The 24009-nt window shown below is 37.3% G+C and overlaps 1 protein-coding gene across 7 annotated transcripts; it reads left to right on the top strand.

Annotated features, from left to right (window-relative positions):
• The first annotated feature begins 20804 nt into the window (after window positions 1-20804).
• On the top strand, window positions 20805-23606 carry LOC131043085 (transcription termination factor MTERF9, chloroplastic). 7 transcript variants are annotated; one of them, XR_009105359.2, is made up of 4 exons: window positions 20805-22063; window positions 22629-22755; window positions 22886-22935; window positions 23078-23606. XR_009105359.2 is itself a non-coding variant. In XM_057976430.2 (2 exons), exon 1 carries the CDS (start codon window positions 20968-20970, stop codon window positions 22021-22023), a length of 1056 nt encoding a protein of 351 aa, XP_057832413.1. In that variant the 5' UTR covers window positions 20805-20967; the 3' UTR covers window positions 22024-22063; window positions 22645-23606. The 7 variants fall into 7 exon arrangements, 2 of the variants coding, with proteins under 2 accessions (XP_057832413.1, XP_057832410.1); XR_009105357.2 differs by having other exon boundaries at window positions 22845-22935; XR_009105358.2 differs by having other exon boundaries at window positions 22886-23606.
• Window positions 23607-24009: the final 403 nt, after the last annotated feature.

The raw sequence follows: 24009 nt of genomic DNA, 5'->3' as shown, positions 1-24009 counted from the left end.
AGACATTTCAGAGTCTTTAGGTGTCCAGCATGGGCTCGCATACCTCCGCAAAAATGCAAGGGATTGGAACCACAAAGTCGACCTTGCATATTTCTTGGATATCTTGAGGGTGTTAAGGCATATAGATTGATGGATCCTGAGACACATGAGGTGTTCATTGAGAGGAGTGTTCACTTTGAGGAAAGCTCTCCTAGCTTAGCCTCTCTACCTCCTCCACCTTCCTCCATTGTGGATAGTGATGTTAGTGATTCAGATGATGAGACTCCTTCAACTCCGACTCGCAGGGTTACACCTTCGTAGAGACCACTTGCAGTTGAGGAGCCTCGTTCTGCACCTCCACCTAGACCTCGTTGGGCTCGACAGACACTTGAGTCCACGGGTTCTCTTGTTGGGGATCCTTCAAATACATGGAGAACTCAATCACAACATCAAGATCTTCCACATGCATTCATTGCTACTGCTTTCGATCCACAGACATTTCGGGAAGCATCAGGGGTTCCTGAGTGGGACCAAGCTATGGAGGAAGAGTATAGTTCCTTGATGAGGAACAACACATGGGATTTAGTCCATCTCCATAAGGGGAGAAACATGGTTCGATGTAAGTGGATCTATCAGACCAAGTATGTAGCGGATGGTAGTGTGGATAAGTACAAGGCTCGGCTTGTTGCGAAAGGTTTCTCCCAAGTAGTAGGTGTTGACTATACTGAGACCTTTGCACCCATAGCCAAGATGAACTCCATTTGCTTGACACTTGCTATTGTTGCAACTCATGGTTGGGTTGTACATTAGATGGATGTGAAGAGTGCTTTTCTGCATGGTGATCTTGATGAGGAGATTTATATGGAGCAGCCATAGGGTTTCATCCAGGATACTTCCTTGGTTTGCAGACTAAGGAAATCTCTCTATGGCCTTAAGCAAGCCCCCGGGGCTTGGTATGCCAAGATGGATTCCTTTCTTCTCTCAGCAGGGTTCACCAGGCATTCCGATCTGAATGTCTACATTTTGCGACAGGATGACTCTCACTTGATACTTGTGCTCTATGTTGATGATTTGATCATTACAAGGAGTACCACATCCATTATTAGCAGGGTCAAATCTGCTTTGTGTGATAGATTTGCTATGACTGACTTGGGTCTTTTGCACTACTTTCTTAGGATAGAGATTTCACAGTCACCTTCCGGGATTACACTATCGCAGCCCAAGTATGCTCTTGATCTACTTGCACGCTTTCATATGGCTGATTGTAAGCCTGCACTGACTTCCTTTCTTTCAAGAGTCAAGCTTGAGGCTCAGTGTTCTTCTCCACCAGTTGATGCCACTTTGTATCATCATCTTGTGGGTAGTCTCATCTACTTGACCTATACATGCCCTGATATTTCATTTGCAGTTGGCATGGTTTCCCGCTTCATGCAGGAACCACATGAACTTCATTGGAAAGCCGCCAAACGCATCCTTCATTACATCTAGGGTACACATCACTATGGGATTCACTATGCAGCAGGCACATGACTTCGCTTGGTTGGTTACACAGACTCTGATTGGGCTGGCGATCTTGATGATCGTAAGTCTACTTCCGGTTACAGTTTTCACCTTGGTTCAAGCCCCATTTGTTGGCAGAGCAAGAAGCAACATGCTATTGCTCTCTCTTCGACTGAGGCTGAGTATAGAGGCGTTGTTAATGCAGCGACTGGAACCATTTGGCTCCAACAGATTCTCACAAAGTTTGGGTTCACCACTCCACGACCGACAGTTCTACATTGCGACAATTAGAGTGCTATTGCAATCTCGAAGAACTCGATCCAGCACCAGCGGACCAAACACATCGAGATTCATATGCACTATATCCGAGAGCTAATTCAGGAGCAGGTCATTGATTTGCAATATTGTCCTACAATGGAGCAGGTTGCAAACATATTCACCAAACCTTTCACCGAGAGTAAGTTCCAGTAGTTGCGAGCTCTCTTGGGGGTGCAAGATGTGTCATTAGGGGGGGTTAGCTGACTTTTCCTTCCTCTCTTATGGGGGGGACTTTTTCCTCTTTGAGGTTTTGTCCTTCTTCTTTGAGAGTCTTTTGTACATTCATCTCTCTTTTGGGGGGGAGTTTTTTCCCACTGGGTTTTCTCCCTTTCTCCGTTTGTGAGAGATTGCTTTGCATAGTTTTTTCTTGCATTTGCATATTGTACATGGGTACCTATCATGGCCTAGTAGCCAAGACCCATCTTGCATTGTTGACTTGAGTCTTCATTCCCCTAAGTTCCACTTAAGGGGGGGTGTTGGTGTAAATAAATATTCATTATGGATATTATTACACTTTACTTAAGTTAACTTAGGATAATGCATCTCTTTGTGGTTTGGATTTGAAATACTTAGGGAAGTGTGCACATAGGGATAGAGCTTGTAGGAGAAATTCCACCTTTTGTGGTCTTATTTTGCTATTACACTCCACATTCGGTGGGTCATCCACCTCTTGTGGAATATTATATTATTTCTCCTACCTACCCCTAGTATTTCTTACCTACCTTTGTTTCTCATTGAGCCACATGTCATGATTGTGTGCTCATACATCCATATGACATTGCCTATATAAGAAGGCCTATATTCATTGTATTGGTGAATCCAGTTGATCATTTTCATATTGATGAGAATACAGTTTGTTCTTGTCATTCTTTTGTCTCTATTTTAATACTTTTCATTGTGCCCTTGATCTTGGCAAAATCTCACACTTACAGAGGTAAAAATCAATTTTGTATGGTCCTATTCCGAATGCCAGGGTTGGATCCTGCCTTGTTGGTTCACAATCTCGCCGTCCGCCCAGAAGCAAAACCTGTAAAACAAAAATTGCGCAAAATGCACCCACATATTGCACTCCTGGTCAAGGCAGAACTCCAAAAGATGTTAGAAGCAGAATTTATCAAACCAGTAGACTACGATGAATGGGTCTCTAACATTGTACCTGTCGGCAAACCTGCCGAGGGCATCCGCATCTGCACAGATTTTCGAGATCTAAATAGAGCTTGTCCTAAAGATGATTTCCCGCTCCCTAATATAGACATGATTGTGGACCTTACAGTAGGACATGAAATGCTATTGCTAATGGATGGGTTTTTTGAATACAACCAAATCAGGATAGTAGATGAGGATCAGCATAAAACCACATTCACAACACCATGGGGTACTTTTTGTTATCGGGTCATGCCTTTTGGTCTCAAAAATGCTGGAGCTACATACCAATGTGCCATGACAATAATTTTTCATGACCTCTTACACAAAATTATGGAGGACTATGTGGATGATCTGCTAGGAAAATCTAAGACAAGACAAGAACACATTACCATTCTAAAGCAGATCTTTGAAAGATTAGAAAAATACAAACTACGCCTGAATCCCAAAAAGTGTGTGTTTGGAGTCACATCAGGAAAATTATTAGGGTTCATTGTTTCCCGCAAAGGCATCGAGGTCGATCCTGCAAAAGTAAAAGCTATCATGGAAATGCCTCCGCCAAAAACTCTCAGACAATTGTGCAATCTCCAGGGAAAACTCCAATCTGTCAGGCATTTCATTTCACAGCTAGCAGACAAGTGCCATCCATTTGCACACCTGTTGCGTAAAGACACAAAATTCAAATGGGATTGCTTATGTCAAAAGGCCTTTGAGAAATTAAAAGAATATCTAGCATCACCTCCAGTTTTGATGCCACCTACCCCTGGAAAACCCCTCATTTTGTACATATGTGCTACTACAGTGGCATTGGGGGCATTACTGGTGCAAATAGACGATCAAGGGAAGGAACACACCATTTACTACATCAGTCGGACATTGGTAGGATATGAACTCAATTACACCCCCATTGAAAGAGCATGTTTGGCACTAGTGTTTAGCACACAGAAACTACGACACTATATGCTAAACAAGAAGACAAAATTAATTGCTAAAATTGATCCATTTAAATATCTCCTATCAAAAGCTACTCTCACTGGTAGAACCGCCAAATGGGTCATGCTCCTAAGTGAGTTTGACATCGAATATGTGGACAGAAAGGCAATCAAGGGACAAGTCATTGTAGATCAGTTGGCTGAAGCTCCACTTCTAGGTGACCATCCTATTCTCATAGAATTACCAAATGAGTTCATTATGATTGTTTCCACATCCTCCACATGGCAATTATACTTTGATGGCTCATGCACCCAAAATGGATAGGGGGCAAGAATATTATTGGTCACACCTCAAGGAGATGACATCCCCAAATCATACAAGATAGCCTTTGCATGTACCAATAACATAGCAGAATACGAGACACTCATCACAGGTTTGCGTTTGGCTATCCACTGGAAAATAAAGGAGTTACAAGTTTATGGTGATTCTTAGCTCATTATAAAACAAGTCAATGATGAGTACCAGACAAAAGATGATAAACTCTTTCCTTACCGTACCATGGTTGAAGATCTTAAGAAGCATTTCACAACAATCACATTTAATCAAATCCCACGAACAAACAACATGGCTACAAATGCAATGGCCACCATTGGCTCCCTCCTTCAAATGCCAACACACAGTCAGAAGTGCGAGTTCTTGGTCGAGCAATTATTTGTACCAGCATATGACCTACCAGAGTTTGAAATGGTGTGTGTTCTCGTTGGTCCTGAGTCCCCTTGGTACCAAGAAACCTTCGCTTTTCACAAAGACAACACCATTCCCCCACATCTCACAAAAACCCAACAACAAACCTTCATCCGCCGATGTTCTCAATACACCATCCTCGACGACACCCTATTTAGAAGGCATTTTGATGGTTCCCTCCTAAGGTGTTTAGATAAACAAGAGGCAGAATGGGCATTACGCGAAGTACACGAGGGTATCTGTGGGGCACACTCAAGTGGGATCACATTGGCTAAAAAGATTTTGAGAACAGGATACTATTGGCCTAAAATGGAGGTAGATGCATATAATTATGTGAAGAAATGCATCCCTTGCGAGCAACATGGTGATAAAATTCGTGCACCATCACAAGAATTGCAACCATTTATAACACCATGGCCCTTCTCACAGTGGGGGATCGATCTCATTGGGAAAATCCACCCTTCATCTTCCAATGGACATAAATTCATTATCACCGCCACTGAATACTTCACCAAGTGGGTAGAGGCTATCCCTCTTACTTTCACCACCGGCAAGCAAATATCAAAATTCATCCTGAACTATCTAATTTGCTGGCATGGCATCCCAAAAGTTATTATCATAGATAATTGCAAACAATTTAAAAACTAGGATGTCAAAGAACTCTGCCAAAAATTCAACATCCAACATCGCTTCTCCACCCCATATTATCCCCAAGGCAACAGCCAAGCTGAGGCTTCTAATAAAACCTTAATCAAAATCCTCAAAAAGACAGTCAATGAAGCTGGCCATGATTGGCACCTCCAACTCCATCCCGCTTTGTGGGCCTACCACACCTCCATCCGCACCCCCACAGGCGCCACCCCTTATTCCCTGGTCTTTGGCTCCGAAACCATCCTTCCCCTTGAGATCGAGATCCCCTCTCTAAGGGTATCACTGCAAGACATCCTACCAGAGGAAGAATACAAAATTGCCCACTTGCAAGAGCTAGAATTGTTAGATGAAAGGCGCCTCAAGGCCTTGAACCATCTCTGGGTATATCAGAACCACTTGCGGACGAGTTATCACAAAAAAGTCAAAACCCAGGAATTCCAAGTTGGTGATCTTGTCCTCATGGAGAATCAAAAAAATCTACAGGAAAGAGAAAAGAATGGCAAGTTCGAGCCTAATTGGCTTGGACCATATGTAATCACAGCAAAATATGGACCAGGAGCTTATCAGTTGGCTACTCCTGAAGGCGATCTTTTGGATGATCCAATGCATATCATGCACCTCAAAAGATTTTATGCTTAGTCCTCAGAAAGTCTTAAATTGTCAAAAAAATCAAGAAAAAAAAAAAAAAACTAAAAATAAAAAATGAGAAAAAGATCCTGAAAAAAATCATCACTTTGGTGAAAACCTGGCAAACAGGTACCTTATGACACAAAAAAATTAAAAAATCAGAAAAAGAAAGAAAAACAATTCATCCATTAGTGAAAACCACTTTGTGGCGCTATGGACAAGTACCTTGGTGAAAACCTCTGCACAGGTGCCAAGGTAAATAACCGGATTCAATGTCTATCATGTCGATACTACAAATCATCCGCCATCCAGCCCACCCATGCGCAACATTCCTTCTTTTCCGCCTCCCAATAAAACATGTGTATGATGATGAGTCTTCGCCTGAGTCATGAACAAGGAATGTCCCATTAAAACTGAGCTTTTATGCTTCTGTGTAAGCTTCAAGAAGTCTTGAGAAACAATCCCAAATCCACTAGTCACTCTCCAAAACCATAGAATCACTTGCCTAATCCAAAAGCCCACTTTGCCCTAGGGATGACCCCTTCCTTCACCTGGCAACCTAATCCTTCATCCTATTTCTACTCTTGGCAAGAGGTATCATTTGGTCGCAAGGAAGTGACTTGTTAGATTTTGTTAGATCTTTTCATATAGACTTGCATCTTTTGCCCTATGACTGCCACTATTTACAACTGCCTGGGTTCTTCCATATCTAGGTACATTATGATAGGTGCATATTGGGGCATATTTCATAGTTGGCATGTTTTGGATCCCTCTTGTATAAACTGGTGACCTGGTACTAGTGTTTATCAACACTTACCTTCTCGTATACAAGAGGTATCGGTGTGTTTGAGGGTTTCCTTGCACGAACCCACAACTTTGTATTAGTACTTCTTAACACTTGCATTGTTGTGTGCAAGAAATTCCTATTTGTCTACAGAGTCAGTCCACGCCTTGGGTTTCTCATGGCATCCTGATTTCTATAATCAGTGGTGCAAGTCACCCAAGGCAATATCAAACTAGGTTGGCTCTCCACATTTGTTGTGCACAAAAATTCCACCATCATTCCATCAAATCCTAAACCCAATAATCCCATGGAGTTCTTAATTTCCCCCACTTCCCATCTATTCCATATTCTTCTATCTAAGATCATTGTGTTATTATTGGCATGTTTCCTCTTTTTATTAAATCATTCACATCAGGTAGAGTGCATTTCTTAGACACATATTTTCCACAAAACATTTACCATATAAGATTGCATCACATAAATAAAAGATACACTTATCCATATAGCATTACATTTAGACTGCATTATAAATCATTCACACATGTGTATTTATACATAAAGCATAAAAATCACTCATCCTGCATCCAAAAACTATGTCAGCAACACATCATTAACATACATATATAAGCATCCACTTTGCATCACAAAATAGATCAACATAGCACATCCATGATTGCATCCATATGTGACATTATAAGAGAAACAAAAATAATCCATCACAATAAATGCTACACCTCATCTGTCACCAATCGAATCATGTAGACATATATATATAAAGAGGAAAATATGTCCGTCATGATACAATGACCCCTCATTGGGTCCGTTGTGGCATATATGGGCCCCCATGAGGGCCCATCTTCCCCCGCGGTCTCGCCTCTACTATTCTTCTTTCCAAATTCTTCACGACCGCTTCATATTTCTTCCTCATTTATCCCTTCCACCCTGATTCTTCTTCCTCTTTTTTCGAGAATTTTTCATCCTTTTTTCGAAAAAATTCTCGAGGGGGCATACACCTCCCATGTTTTATGCTGGGGCATCCTTTTCTTCTTCTATCTTCTACACATCGCCAAAATGTAAACACTTAAAAATAATTATCTTAGTTATTTTTAATTCCTCACATAATTAATTCTAATTCTGATCATGTCTTATACAGGATGAATCCTTCCTAAAACTAGACGTTGCGCTCTGATCATGTCTTATACAGGATGAATCCTTCCTGAAACCAGATGTTGTGATCAATCATGTCTTATACAGGATGAATCCTTCCTGAAACCAGACATGACGCTCTGATCATGTCTTATATAGGATGAATCCTTCCTGAAATCAGACGTTGTGATCAATCATGTCTTATACAGGATGAATCCTTCCTAAAACCAGACGTTGTGATCAATCATGTCTTATGCAGGATGAATCCTTCCTGAAACCAGACACTCTGGTCATGTCTTATACAGGATGAATCCTTCCTGAAACCAGACGTTGTGATCAACCATGTCTTAAATAGGATGAATCCTTCCTGAAACCAGACGCTTTGATCACCTTTGTCTTATACAGGATGAATCCTTCCTGAAACCAGACTGAATCTAGATCTTATCAATCGAATCAAACAAGATTATTCTTTGAATCAACGCGTCATCACACCTCACTTCAAAGAGGGGCAAAATGTAGACACTTAAAAATAATTATTTTTAATTATTTTTAATTCCTCACATAATTAATTAATTAATTATGTTAATTCAAATTCTCCTCAATATTAATTAAATATAATTGATATTGTCACTATAGTATGTGACTGATTTATTTAATAAATCAATCCCTTTCTTTATTCTTCTAAAAATTGAATTCTCACAAATCTCCCTCTTAGCTAATTAATTTCAATTAATTAGTTAACCCACATGCTTCCTGCAAACCATCTTCTTAATTCATCATTAACCTAATAAAGTCTTCTAGAAACTCCCTAAACTCACTTAACCTTATTCTTCTAATTTTTAATTCCCTCCACTCATTCTCTCTCCTAGTCAAATCCTCCTACAAATCCTAATCCCACCTAACATTTACTCTAATCCCCCTCCTAATGAGTTGCTAATGGCTAATCATCATGATTAGCCATGAAGTCAACTCCTTGTCCCTTCCATCCAACCACTAGCTTTTAATGCTCTTTTCTTAAGTGAATGTGAGATCTTCAAAATCTCACAATCCTCTAGGCATCTCCTCTCCCAAGGAATTTTTAATTCCTTCTTATTCCTCCAATCCCCATGATTATCCCTTTTTGGAGAATTTTAAATTCCTCCTCCCCATTCTTCAAGGAATGCCACATCCCTTGCTCCTCTCAAGGCACATTGGGAAGTCTTCCCAATGCACTTTTCTCTTCAAAAGGTACCTTGGGAAGTCTCCCCAATGTACCTTGAGGAGTGTGGAGACAAGAAATGTCTTTAAGGCATATCCCTTGGTCTCCACACCCTCTCTTGGGCCTTGTGTGAGCTCACAAGCAATCCTAGCCCTTCATCTTGAATCCATCCTAGCCATCCATTTTTCCTCTCCTCTTCCTATAAATTGAGGATGCCATCCCTTCATTTTGCATCTCCAAGTTCAGTAATGTTATGTTTCCCTTTTGAGCCTAGGAAAATTATTTTAGCATCCTTATCATGTTCAGATCATATCTCATCCACACTTGATCATCTCATCCTTATCATCTTCCAAATCCATTCTATTTGTGCACAACATTGGAGAGCCATCCACATCAAGCAAGCAAGAGGAGCAAATCAAGTGGAGCATCATCCAAGGGCGCCTTCACTTCATCAAGCTCCATCCGAAGGAGAAGGTAAAAGGATTTTTTGAGGTATATGCATTCTTATTCTTGTTTTAAGTATTTCAAATTATGTCTTTCAATTTCGTATGATTATATGTCTGATTTGCATGCTTATTAACTAATCCACCTCACAGGTCTTTTATCATCTTCAATATGCTGGTTTAATCTTACCAGATTCTCCCATTAGTTCACTCATATACATTCCCTTGATCTTTGAAGTTCCTAAGTCCTCTATATGATAGTGAATGTATGCCCTAACATCCTCTACATACACAACTCCCTCCAGAACGTGAGAAAACGCTCCAACCAAATCTTCCTGGGTAGCCACATGTGGATACAGATTGAGAATTGGCCTAGGGCGGTCCTTGACCTCCACTACAGTTGGATTTGCAACAAAAATAGGAACAAAAGATGATCCCGCTTCCATGTTTCAAGAAAAATACCTTTAGATTGCTCTCGGTGAAAACCTTCAACAATTTCTTCCAGACGTCGATGTGGTTGCTCAAGAAGAAATCCGATTGCCTCTAAATAGCCTCTGATCACACACAATCACTCTGAATCGCTTTGAAATTGCTCTGAATGCAGGGTGATTAACAATGAAGTGTATTCGACCTTTTATTCATTAAGAAAAATCCCTAATCTTCCATTGACATAAATGACTGCCGATGAAAGATACCAGATTTTTCTCAGAACATATCCATGCCGGATAATCTTCTCTAATATCTGGAACATCTTCCAAAACCTTTTCCTCGGGCATATGCAACATCTTCATGAATTCTTCCTACCCCTAAGGCATCTACCTTAGTTACCAGATGAGATTCCTGCCGATGTAGGAGCAACCTCTTATGTTGGATAAGTAACTGGGACATTCCCATCTGATGATTGTTCTTCAATCTTCATAACCCATCTCTGAGTGTGATCATGCCAGATTTCACTAACCTTCTCTTTCCCTTTTTCATTTGATCTTCCATTATTAGCTGGTGGATTTCTGCTTCTACAAAACTTAGCAATATGTCCAACTTCATTGCATGCATAACATGTAACATTGTTCTTTTGAATTGCTTTGCTAAAACCTGCACTAATCAGCCATATGTCCAAATTTTCCACAAGCATAGCATTTAACATTCATTCTGCAATCTTATGTCTTATGACCAGTTTTATTGCATTTAGAAAATTTACCGGGAGCAAAATCAGGGTTCTAATTTGCTTTGTTTCTACATTGCCTAGCCATGTGACCAAATTTATTGCAAACAAAACATCTACCATTGAATTTATAAGTATTGAATTGTCTTACCAGTGCCTTATAGTTTTGATCTTCATTAGCAATACCGAAACTCTGTCCTTGCTTAAATCCAAGTCCACTGGAATCTCCAATCTGCCTCTATCTCTTCAATAACTCATCAAGTTGTGCTGAGATGATCTTGAATTTTTCTTTGTACTCACTTGCAATAGTTAAATCTTCTCTTAGTATTATCATTTGTCTCTCAAGTTCTTGCTCATTTCTCTAGGATTGTACCAAATTAGTTCTCAACATATCATTTTCATGAGCCAACCTACCACATTCTTCAAATTTGTTCTTTAAGGACACAACAAGATTTTCTTCGTTTTTCTTTATGTCCTCAATCTCCTTAGACATGCTCATAGTTATAACTTGCATTTCATTCTTCATAACCATGTTCTCTTGACTCAATTTCTGACATTGTTCTTTAAGTGCATTTTTCTCTTCATCATCCTGATTTTGCAAAAATTCCTTCCTCCTAGCTTGAACAAATGATAGCCTCTCTTGTAGGACAAGAATGAATTCCTTAGCAAAATTCAACTCATCTTGTAGCTTTAAGTTCTTTAACCTTTCAGCATCATAATCTTCAAGTGCCATCTCAAGCTGCTTCTCTAAATCTATATTCAATGATTCTGGTTTCAGGATCTTCCTCAAGTTGTTAAACTTCTTCCGAGGCACAAGGATATGATACCAATTGTTGGAAAACAATAACACTAAGAGGGCGGGGGGGGGGGGGGGGGGTGTAAATCAATGTTATACCGGAATAAAAGATTTTAGCCTTAACAAAACATTCATACACCAACTGATATACCGGTATAAACAAAATTGAAAGAAGTATAGCAACCAATAAGCCAAACACATAAATGAGAACCATAACACACAAATTTATACATGGAAAACCTCAATGAGGAAAAACCACAGTGGGATTTGTGACCCACAATATCAATCCATTGGCCATATGAAGAGATATTACAATATATGATGGGTTTGCACTTGCAGGAAGGCTTATAGCCTAAAGCACACTGCTCAATCACAATAGGAGCCTCACTGACTACATAAAATTCTAGACAACAATCCAGGGAAATGTGAACTGCTAAGATAACATCTTCTATGCCAGAATACAATTCCAGTTTAAGCTTTGCCTATTTCGGTTGAAACCCTAAACCCCTTTACCGGAATAATCCTTACAATAAATTCCTCACATACATAATCTCTCTAATATATTTTGCATCATATTACATTTACATATCCATTACATTACATCATTATCATATCAAAATGATATAATCAATCTGCCCTATATACCCTATACAAATTTATGCCTTATGTCGACTTACAAAGATATACACAATATCAGATTTCATGTCGGCCAGATAATATAAATGAATAAATATTAAAACAAATTGTCGATGCTGGATCCAAGATAAGTCGGCCTCCAATACTGATAACCTTTACTATACCATGTTGGTCTGTATTGCCGGTGACCAAAGAACTCTTTCTTTCCTACTAGTGCCGGTGTCGGTGTAGAATCTGTGAGGTGCCTGTCGGTACATCATATGAAGCCGGAACACAAAATCATGTTTCCATCAATGACAACATAGTGAAACCAACCAATAGAGTGTCAATTGCCAACATAAAAGTCATCATGAAATCCCTGTGCATTTCATGCTTTGTCATATATATTCATTGTATATTGCATCTAAGATGCCCTTTCTTTGGCTATGAGACCTTTCTCTGTGTATTGAGGATTTATTTTTCTCTCTTACTATCTTTGGTATTAGATCTTCTACAAGTCCTTCTCATAATTTTTTGTTCTTTTTGATATGACCTAGGAATTTTGCAAGTTTGAGACATTTCTTGATCTGTGATGGCTACTTGAAGCACTGTCTTTGGTATTAGATCAATGATCTTTCCATCTTTGGATGAAGGTGTTTCTCTCACTGATTAGATCTAAGTCTCTATTCTGCTATTGGTAATGACTGTCATTAGGCTCTTGTTTTTTGATCATTAGATGCTCTATTAACAATGCTCTTTATGATTGATTGTTTATGGGACTATGATACTTTATTTGCTCACTGTTTAGAGACAACAACTAATTGTTACATCCTTCTGCCCATTGCTCCTTGATTGAGGCAACTATTGTAATCTTTTTGAACTCTATTCATATGCATTTGATCATGATCCCTGTTTTATGGAGGACTGCATTCTTATCCACTATTCTTTCAAAATTGTGATTGTATTCTTTGTATCTTGCTCACTATTTTAGCTGTGAATACTTTCTATGCCCTAGTCTGCAACATAGCCTTGTTGGACTGCAAAACCTTCCATAATTGCTCTGTCTTCTATCATCACTTTGAAACCTGCCTTTGTGATAGGATTTCATAGCCATGAAGTTGTTGACTGATCTCTTACTTGGTTTTGAAGGTTTGATTGTGTGGCCCTTTGTCATAGGATTGCCATTATCTCCTGTACTTTGATCTATGCCAAAAAGATTTGGAATCTTTCTATGTGCATACAATATCCTTAGGCTTGATAGGATTTCCTCTATGAATGTCATTTTACCGACTCTTGATCTATCTTTCCTTTTGGACTGTAAACTCAATCTCTCAGTCTCTTAGACTGTCACTGTACCTTCTCTGTTAATGGCTACAATTAACTCTTGTTTTCATGATCTTAGGGCTCATCAGTGCCTTAGTAATGGATTGATATGTCTTTTCATCCCTCTTTGAAATCCTCAATTCATAAGGACCGCTCATAATAACTTTGTATTATCAATCCCTACCATTAAAAACTCAATCATTGGGCTTCTTGATGATGGCTATTATCATATCATACCTTTTGTCTTGCCATTGATCTCAATGCTTGTGTTCTAATAACTGTTTCTAGGATTTGTGTCACCGTTACTCTTATTTTCTCTGTGTTTTGCTCCCTGGATGCTACAAACTATTATTTGTGTTGCACTCTTCATTCTTGTCACTGTCATTAGTTTGAATGAAACTTGGATTCTCTTCTTCCACACACCCTTTACTCACAGTCATATCTCCAACATGACTGCAAATATATCTTGATTAATGACTCAAGGCTACTATTTGATCATCATTGCTATTTCATACTTCTATGTCTGCAAACTCATACTTTTGACTGTAATCAAACACTCCATGACTGTGAGCTTAGGACTGGTGAAGATTTATTGAAAACTACGAACTGGGTTTTCACAAAATTTATTGGGTTTTTCTATTTCATTGTTTTCTAATTTCTGTGAAAAAATCATGAAAACCTAGCTAGTACTTTTTTAAGATAAGATTGAATCATGGTCGTGGCTCCTGTTTTAGACTTTTCATCTTTTCTTTTATGGATGTTTTTCATTTGATGTTCTATGAAGCTCATGGGCGGCATCTTCATTGCTGCTATTAGTAGACTCTTGTCTCCTTTCATGACTCCTAAGAACTTTGACAAGCCTTTCACCTTCTGTTTAATCTTATGGCACTCAAATCTTTGACAATCTATCATTGTTGTAGCATTTCATTACTCTGTTGTTTGTAACATCACTTCTATCATTAGCTTTTTGTTTTGAAAGTCATCTCTATCTTCTTCTTAACATGAATTTTTAGAGGAATACGAATCTTTCATTGACTATGAACAATCAAAACTGAGATAGCTTGCAAACAAAAGAAGAACTCTTAAACCCTCATTAAAACTCTTGAAATGATTGAAAACACTTTCATAATAGTAAACAAATCTTTGAAAACACGGTCATAAACAAAGAATGTCTCTTTACACAATCAATGAGAGTATCTCACACAAACATAGTATAAAACCAAAATGAAGAAATCAATGCAAAGGGATTCATAGATTTAACTCGAAGCCCTACCTCCCCTTCCTCAAAACTCTTTAAGATGATTGGAAATGTGGCTATCTTATTGTTGATTTGCTCCTTAAAATGAATACAACTGCTCTTAGTCTCCCTCAAAACCACAAGATATACTGTCAAAATTGTCTGTTGGTCTGGGAAATTCATGGAAAAGATCTTGAAACTATCCACCGTTGAAGGTCGTGAAAATCATTAGCATGAAATTAGGGGGTTTCCTCTTTGAATAAACAGTAAACTCTTCCTTTAGCCCGAGCCTGTACTCCTTTGACCATGAATTAAAGCTGACTTGGGGCTTTGAAAAGTTAAAAAACATTTGGAATTCCCTCCCAAGTGAAAGCTTGCGTGAACTTCTAAAATTTTTGCTCATAAATAAACCTTTGAAATAAATAAAGGTATAGTATTGACACCTTTGATAGCACAACTGTCATCTTTGAAATACTTGCAAATTTATTTGGTTGTAATAACATTATTCCATGGGCTTACTAGGATATTAAGACTTCATTAAAACAAAACCCCCCATTGATCCTAAGCTTCGGGATACAAAACTAAAATTAGTATGCAAATGGATACCAAGGACATGTCTCTAAGAATGAAAACAAAAAACTAATTGAAAAACAACTGAATATGCAATTAAGGTTGATAAACTCGAATTGGATAACAATCAAGTTCAGTTGCCATGTGATTTATAGTATGCTACTTTATGTCCTTAAGGAGGTTGTTGAGCTCTTCTCTAAAACATCCAATATGTTTTATGGGGGACAAAGTTCTATGACTATAGGTTATTTTTTTCATTTTGGACATTGATTAGTTTATGTAGATTTTACAAAAAATAGCAAATGGCACTCGAGAAATGTCTTCACCACCAACCAATTCCAAACCATACGTACAATCCTCATTAACTACTCACAAAAATATAATTGTAAGTGAATCTGGGGATAACCTATTTTGTTAGGACTTTTATGGAGAGAATATACTCACCATCTCACCTCATATTGTTACTACTATAATAGTCTTGATACTTTACTAGGAACTTCTCTTTCATGGTTCTCTAATCACCAAATCCCATGAACCACCTTAAGGCTCCATCCTTAAGGATTGTTGGGAGGAGGTTGAATTGATGTGCATCAATGTTCTAATTATAACTTTGACATAGGAAATCAAATTCAAATAGAAAAGTAACTAGGTCCTTTGTAACTAATCCATGAAAATTGGGTAAGAAAAGGGTGAAATATTTTTCATGATGACACATATTGCTTGATAAGAAATAGGAAACTTGAATGTAGAGACGAGTTGGATCATTTGTTTCTTTCTCAACCATTTTGGCATAGACTAAAATAGTTTGTGGATCTCTTCTCATAGAATGTTCTCAAAATGATGCTTCATTTAATTAAGTAGTGCACTTATAGACTTTATAAAATGACTTATGGCAATGTGCAATCGACTTTTGGTAAATGAAATTTTATAGAGAGACTAATGGGAGTTTCCTCTAATGTGATGGATTTGATCATTTGCCATTTTGCTTTCATTGTAACTTCCTTCATAAAAAAATATTCTCTTGTTGTATGTATGCTTCTTGGGTTGTTTTCATTGGAATATCATTGTTCTTTCAAAATAATTTTCCTAATTCATCTCTTCTCTACTACATGCAATTTGGTGGAGCTAAAAGGTCCTTCTTTCCTATAGAATGTTTATGATCTTACTTTGGTAATTTTTCTAGTGGTTACTAATCCTAGGTTGTAGGGAGTAAAATTAATGTAGAGAAAGCAATGCGAACTTTCAAAACCTAAAATATGACCTAACTTGACACCTTCTTTGGTAATGATGCCTAAAATAATGTGTAGTCAATTTTCAACTAAACTTGGTGTAGTTGAGGCTAGCATACAACTCGATGGATAGACTCATCCACTAATCAAACATTCTTTTAGGTCATGTTACCACTTTATTTACATATCAACCAAGGAATGTATCTTTTGGTATGGTGTTGATATAATATGTATAGAAATAAGTTCCTAGAGGTTGAAGTTTCAAAGTTGTGTACAATGAAAATAAATCAAATTTATAAAATAAGGGAATACATGTTGCTACTTGAAACAAAAAAAGTATTTTTTAATTTCTTTAATAGAAAAATAGGAATTATCTAGTAGATGATACATGTTATGCTAACCAAGATAAAGGTTTAGTTGTAGTTCACTGCAAGTGGGACCTTTCTTGAGTACACCACAACATTCTCTCTTCTTTAGATCATTGGTTGATCAAATATAACATTTGCAATGCTCATAACATAGTGACGATAAAACAAGATCATAAGATATGAAATATAATTTATGGATTACACACTATATATCAACTTCTCATGTGGTTTCTCCTCCACAATTCTTGTAAATATATTGTTATCTACAACTAACACTACATTTAGTAATCACTCCCTATCATGCAAAAGAAGGACAACTTTTTAGCAATAATGGAACTAGGAAACTAGTTTACACTAGTTAGGAAGAATATTCTTGTTAAGACAACAAACTATGCGCATGGGAAGAAAATTCTGTTGAGGAAAACAAGAATGGGTGGGTCAAGATGTTTAATTTTGTAAAAGATCCGCCTATCTTGTTGGAAAATGAACACTTTGCCAACTACTTAGGGACTCTTCCTTGTTGATATAGTTTCTCCTTGGGCACATGGACAATGTTGTCACAACTATGGGTAGGCTATTATTATTTCTATAGGAATATTATAGTCTTGGATGTAGGCATGCTAAAACTAGGGTTGTAGGTTGTGAACCTTAGTTTCTATAATCAACTTGGTTAACTCCACTAAAATTCTTTTTGCCGCGCTTCAAATACTCATGAACATGATAATGATCATAACTAAGATAATATGCTCTATTACCTTGAAAAATAACTACTTTAATATATAACATCCAATTAAACATCAAACAATCAAATTGTGTTTATATTAGAATATTAATTAAAAGGTGAAAATATCTTTGGGAAATGTAATTAACAATAAGAAAAAGACAATTAAAGGAGTTCAATATTTGGCCTCATGACTACACAAAGGTTGAAATTTGGGTCTCTCTTAGGTCTTAGTCAAACCCCAAGACTAAGTTGACACTATTCGTAAAAGAGATAAGAGGTGACAATATATACTAATGTGAAATTTACCATGCATGCCATTGTGATGATCATTGTTTAAGTATGATAGAAGTTGATGAATGACTATGTTAGAGAATATTTTTAGAGTTTTCTTTCACAATAGATGTTGCTTTTTATTATTGATGGGTTGAAGTTGTTGATGCTAACACATGATGACTAATGATTGATTATCTACAATGTGATAAACGCTCTTTGATATATTTTATATTTTCATTATGTGATAGTGTGATCATTTCCTTTATGTTCAAATGATCTAGAATGATGTCTCTAATTACATAGCCCTAGACACATAATTTTATTTTTGTGCACCTATACTAGCATATAATTAGATTCTAGGATTGTTTGCCTTGTTATGCAAAAGTTCATATTTTATTTCTTCCCAAGGGGAGGAACGTTGTTCGACAATCGTGGAGAAGTCTCTTCATCTAGTTTTGAGCTTCTACCATTGGTGTAGATTTTACTTTGAGGGGGGGTTGTTTGGTCTCTCTCCTTCTCTCTTATGGGGGGAACTTTTTCCTCACATGGGGTTTTGTCCTTCACATACTTCTTTGAGAGTTCTCTTGTATATATTCATCTCTCTTTTGGGGGGGGGTTTTTTCCCATGTGCTTTTCTCCCTTTCTCCGTTTGTGAGAGATTTATTTGCATTGGTTTGATTGCATTTCATTTGTACATGGGTACCTAACATGGCCTTGTAGTCAGGACCCATCTTGCATTGCTAGTTTAAGTGCATTCCCCTAAGTTGCACTTAAGGGGGGGCATTGGTGTAATTATTTATTCATATAGGATATAATTACATCCTACTTAAGTTGACTTAGGTAAATAGTTTGCATATGAGACACTTGGGGATGTGCATACATTGAAAGTGTGTATGTAGGAGAAATTCCACCTTTTATGGTGTGATATTGTTGTTACTTTATCATATCCACTTATTGTGGGATAATAATTCCACCTTCAGTGGGTGATCCACCTCATGTGGAAGATTTTACTATTTCTCCTACCTACCCTTACCTACCCTTGCATCTCATTGAGCCACATGTCATCTTTGTGTGCTCTCTTGTCTCTTAGCCTTGCCTTTATAAGCAGACTTATCTACATTGTATGTAATTTCAATGATCATTTTGATAATATTGAAGATACCATTTATTCTCTATTTTGCCTCTCTTTTGTGCTATTCAATGTGCTCTTGATCTTGGCTATTTTCAACAAATTCTTACATGTTTTTTTTCACGATGTATAAAAATGATAGAAACTAAGTTAGACAAGTTTTAAACATAGCGTTGATTTAAATTTATGGTAAGTTTTAATGGGCCTTTGATTTGCTACTAAAGTTGAATGGTTCTAAATAGGCTCACTAGGGATTAATTTTTGTTGAGTGTAAGACCCTTACACTATAACGAATGAGGCATGATTGTCCCCCAGGTGACTTTGGTGGAATGGAGAACTCTCAATCCTTGACACTTAACCTAAGAGGTTTCAAGCTAAAGCTTGTGCTCCCAGATCAAATAGAAAAATAATCTTATAGATGTGAATTGATGGAAAATAGGATCCTGACCTAGAGACATAAAATAAGATCCCAAATCAATATCAACTTCATTAGGGGAAATAGCCACCAAGATACAACTTCTATCCCAAAGGTGAGCTACATGTTGCGTATATTTGTTTCCTCTTTTTGTGTTTGATATGATTCAATGTAAATATGTAAGAACTAGGTAAAATGATGTGAAATCAACAATATTAAGCATAAACAAACAAATACAAAACTAAAAACCAACTCAAAGGTACATATCTGGAAATGAGATATGGAAATGAATGTGTCACTAAAATTTGGAGCTGAAAGTGTTGGTCAACTATGCTAGGTGCCCTAGGCTTGAAGGTGCTTCCATCGACTAAAACTTCAGATTCTGGATTAGGTAGTTTTATTATTATTCTCTCCAAAATTTGCCAAAAACTATTTTCACATGTGCAAATCGGCACAAACCAGCGATTTGCCAAAAACTATTTTCACATGTGCAAATCGGCACAAACCAGCGATTTCCACTTATTCAAAGTTTAGAACTATGTGTCTTCATCTACTCTCTACAACTCTACAACTTTTGATTCTCAGATTTGTAATTTGCACACGTAAACAAGGGAAAATGTTGTGCTGCATAAAAGTTTGCCTAAGATAAACCCTGGGTAGGAATTAACCTCCAATATAACTATGATTGATTAGAAAAGAGAGCTTACCCTAGGTAGCACCGATGGTAAATTTGAAGTAAAATGTTCAATTGATAAGACTATACCTCAAGATTGATAATGGTGGTGATGCAATGCCTTCGATAAGTCCTCCAAGTGTTGTTATAATAAAATGATAAATCATAATAAAATCCATCATGAAAACATACTTGAAGATAACTTCTTGTAGTTTGATGCTCTTTGTACTCAGATATGCTCTTGAAGGAATTCAAAATACTTGTAAATGAAGTGCTAGGATGTGAAAATATGATCAAATGAATTAAATATGATGCATTTGTCTAGGGTTCTCAAGGTATTTTTACTTTTACGCCGACTTCCAACTATCATATTAAAAGATCAAAATCAGATCACAAATCGTGAAAATCGACACTCAAACATGTTTGAATTTAGGCCCCTTTTGAAAGGACTATGATGCTAGCCACCCTAATTCACTAGTCCACCTAGAAAATGACAAACTAAGGGTGGTTCAAGAGTACACAAGCCTAGGACATTAGATCATGTCACCTCATAAACATATGATAACAACTTAGATGAGATACTAGAAAAGACATCCTAAAGCAAGAGCTTAAGAAGGAAAGTGAAATATAAGATAAATAAATACACCAAAAATAAATAAATCAAAACATAAAGTCCAAAACAAAGGTGAAAAACTATGCTCTTCTCTACCCTCCCAAACCCAAAGAACTTTACTAAAACTATAAACGACAAACTCACTTTTTGATTATGCCAGGCCAAGGCTTGTACTTAAATCACAATTCATATTAAAAATGCGTTTGATTTTGTATGGCGTACAGATAAACAAGAATGAATGAATTGTTTTAAACAGATAAGAGAAAACCTTACAGAAGACAAAAGGGTTTTAGGTATTGAAAGATTAAGCTTTCCTTTCTATTGTTTCGGGGTTTTCGTTATACTGAGACTTACGTGCGTCGTGCGCAGTATCAATGATGATTTCAGCGAAATCTCCATTGCATTTCAATGTCGCCACGTACCCACTTACAAAGAAGTTATCAATGCCTAAAACACATCTCAGGTTTTCACCACCAACGCCCCCTGCATACCCTGTTTTCTCAAAGCTCTCGCTTTTCTGCATCTCTGTTCCAGAGATTCAATCACACCCAGAAGAAGAAAAGGACTGCACAAGAGAAAGCCAACATGAAGATATCGAACAGTATTTAGTCAGTGAATGTGGGATTCTTAAGTATGAAGTACCAAAAATCATGAGGAAGAATCGAGCCCTCTTCACAAGCAATTTCACTGGAGGAACTCGACAAACACTTCAACTCCTCAGAGATGCTGGATTCACCCCGGACCAAGTAAGAACAATCATTCTGAAAATGCCAGATATTTTTCAAACCCTAAATACAGAGTTGAGGCCCAAGATTGAGCTTCTGAAAACATTAGACCTAGAAGACTTGGGCTATGCTGTATCAAGCCAACCCCGAATCCTTACGGCTGAATTAGAGAAAAATTTGAGTCCTAGAATTCAAGTACTTGTAAACCTGTTTGGGTCCAAGGCTGATCTGTCCAAGGTTATCATGAAGAATCCTAGGATTTTGGTCTCACATGAAAGAGATGTCGAAGATAAGTTCGAATTTTTGGAAAGCAGCGGTTTGCTCAAAGATGAAATTAAAGTCCTTCTTGAGAAGGATCCTGGTGTGATAAGTGTGCCTATGGATCAGATACAGAAGAAAATAGATTTCTTGATTAATACTGTTGGGATTCATCCTAACCTTGTTGTGAGATATCCTCGATTCCTTCGCCACAGCTTAGATCATAAGTTAAAACCACGCTTTAAGGTAATTGAATACCTAAATAAAGTGCATCCTCGAAGGCAACCTACGGTTAGTTGGGTTTCCGTGTTTTCTTACCACGAGGAAAAATTCATTGGGAGGCTTAAATTAGAAAGCACTGAGGTAGCAGAGTTGTACGAACAATACAAGCGCGATTCCTTTGATGTTGCAGTCCCCAAGGATAACCATTTGGATCAGGGCAGCTAACAGTTTTTGGAAGAAACTTCTTCTTATTATCGGACCAGAGGTAACATGTTTAGAAGTGATTTTGAAGGCTTCTTGCAGTTATTAACCTGTTTTATGAATTTCTTTCATTTCACAAATATGTAATTTTTGGTCGAAAATAATCCATTATAATTACAAATGTTGATTTTTTACATTTGGTGTGGAAATCATTGAAGCCTATGTGAATATCAACCATATCAAATTTTTGAATTGCTTTCCTTTTTATTATCATGCCAATTTTTTGAATGCAATGCTTATTTCTTGAATATAATATTTGTGTTTGAACTTACCATTATTTCAAGTAAGAATGAGGTTTTTCTTTACAGACAGAAGCATTATCATCATTAGATGCATTCAAGTCAGTCACATTGACATATAGTCTCTTGAGTCGAGAATCTCTGGAAGCTTTATTCTTCATGTGCAGCATGCTAAGATCTGTTTAACAATAAAATTTCTTGATATGCATGCAATCTTCAAATTGTAAGAAATTTGTACATAGAGTATGCATTGCAAAAAATGTTGTGTGTTTTTCCCTTGTACACAACTAACTATTAAGAAATTGCTATTCACAAGTACAGATCTTTCAGTTTTCTTAGTGTGCAGGCCATCAATGAGCTCACTGCAGTTAACTGCCAACAAATACACTGGTCGCCCCTTTAATAAGATTTCGCATGATCTATTCTTGTTCATGCAGTCATTGCAAGTGGGTGCAAGGTAATTATCCATATTTAGGTATGATATCACAAATCTAGATACAATGATCTCATTTATATGCAAGTAGATCTCACTGCTGCTAGTTATAGGGATCTTTAGTGGAGTCCTATGTAAGCAATTTATTCCTCAGGCGGAACTCAACCCTTTCACATGAGGATCCTCTCACGCTTGCATGATGAGGTGTGGTTGAAAATTTTCTTCAACATTTAAGCATTATATTTTTAAATATCTGTAAATTGTCTTAGAGCGAAGGGGATTTCTCTTAAGCTAGGAACAATGCTTTTGTGTGCTTACTGATATGGCAATATACTCTCTTCCTCAGCATACTTGCCAAAATTATTTTATTACTGAAGACAAACTATTTGAAGGGCTATTAAAGAGAGGACGGAGCTTAAGTATATTGTTGTAGATGCACATAATGATAGAATTGACAAATTGCCATTGGACATTTGAGAATGGCTTGGTTTCATGTTGAGATGCTAGATGTCAACAAGCTATAAATGCAATCTGAGTGGGCCATTATTTCCAGGTGATCAGATGTTTTGACATCATGGATTCTGACTAAGTAGTGCACTTGAGGGCATCAGTGGGTGATTTTTTCTTTGATGACTGGTCAAATGATTTGGTCGAGTGAGTTCAAAAAGGATTACAGTGTATGTTCATTTCCACATCCAGCTGGTAATTGCTTATCGCATCCACCTGGTAAATGCTTATATTGTTGAATGATGTAGGATTAATAATCTAAAATGAGTTTGATTTCCAACAATCCACAACTTGTCGCAGCCCCTCTAGGCTGTCAAGCTTGATTGGAACACTCTGTTTACAATGATATATCTGATTTTTAGCATCAAGCTATAAATGCAATCTGAGTGGGCCATAATTTCTAGGTGATCAGATGTTTTGACATCATAGATTCTGACTAAGTAGTGCACTGCACCAGTGGGTGATTTTCTCTTTGATGACCGGTCACATGATTTTGATGAGCGAGTTCAAAAAGGACTATATTGTATGTTCATTTCAGCAGCTAGCTGCTAAATGCGTGTATTGTTGAATGATGTAGGATTAGTAATCTAAAACGAGTTTGGGTTCTAACAATTTACAACTTCTGACCTTTGTGTAGCAGCCCCCTTAGGATGTCAAGCTTCTTTGGAACACTCTGTTTACACTGATAACTTACTAGAGACACAAAGGTTGAAACAAGATGGCTTGGAAGTTTTAGATGGAATGGATCTCTATAGTTATGAAATTTGAAAC

Source organism: Cryptomeria japonica, chromosome 5 (genome assembly GCF_030272615.1).
Source record: "Cryptomeria japonica chromosome 5, Sugi_1.0, whole genome shotgun sequence".
Classification (NCBI taxonomy): Eukaryota; Viridiplantae; Streptophyta; class Pinopsida; order Cupressales; family Cupressaceae; genus Cryptomeria; species Cryptomeria japonica.
This window is presented reverse-complemented; position numbering and strand designations above follow the sequence as displayed.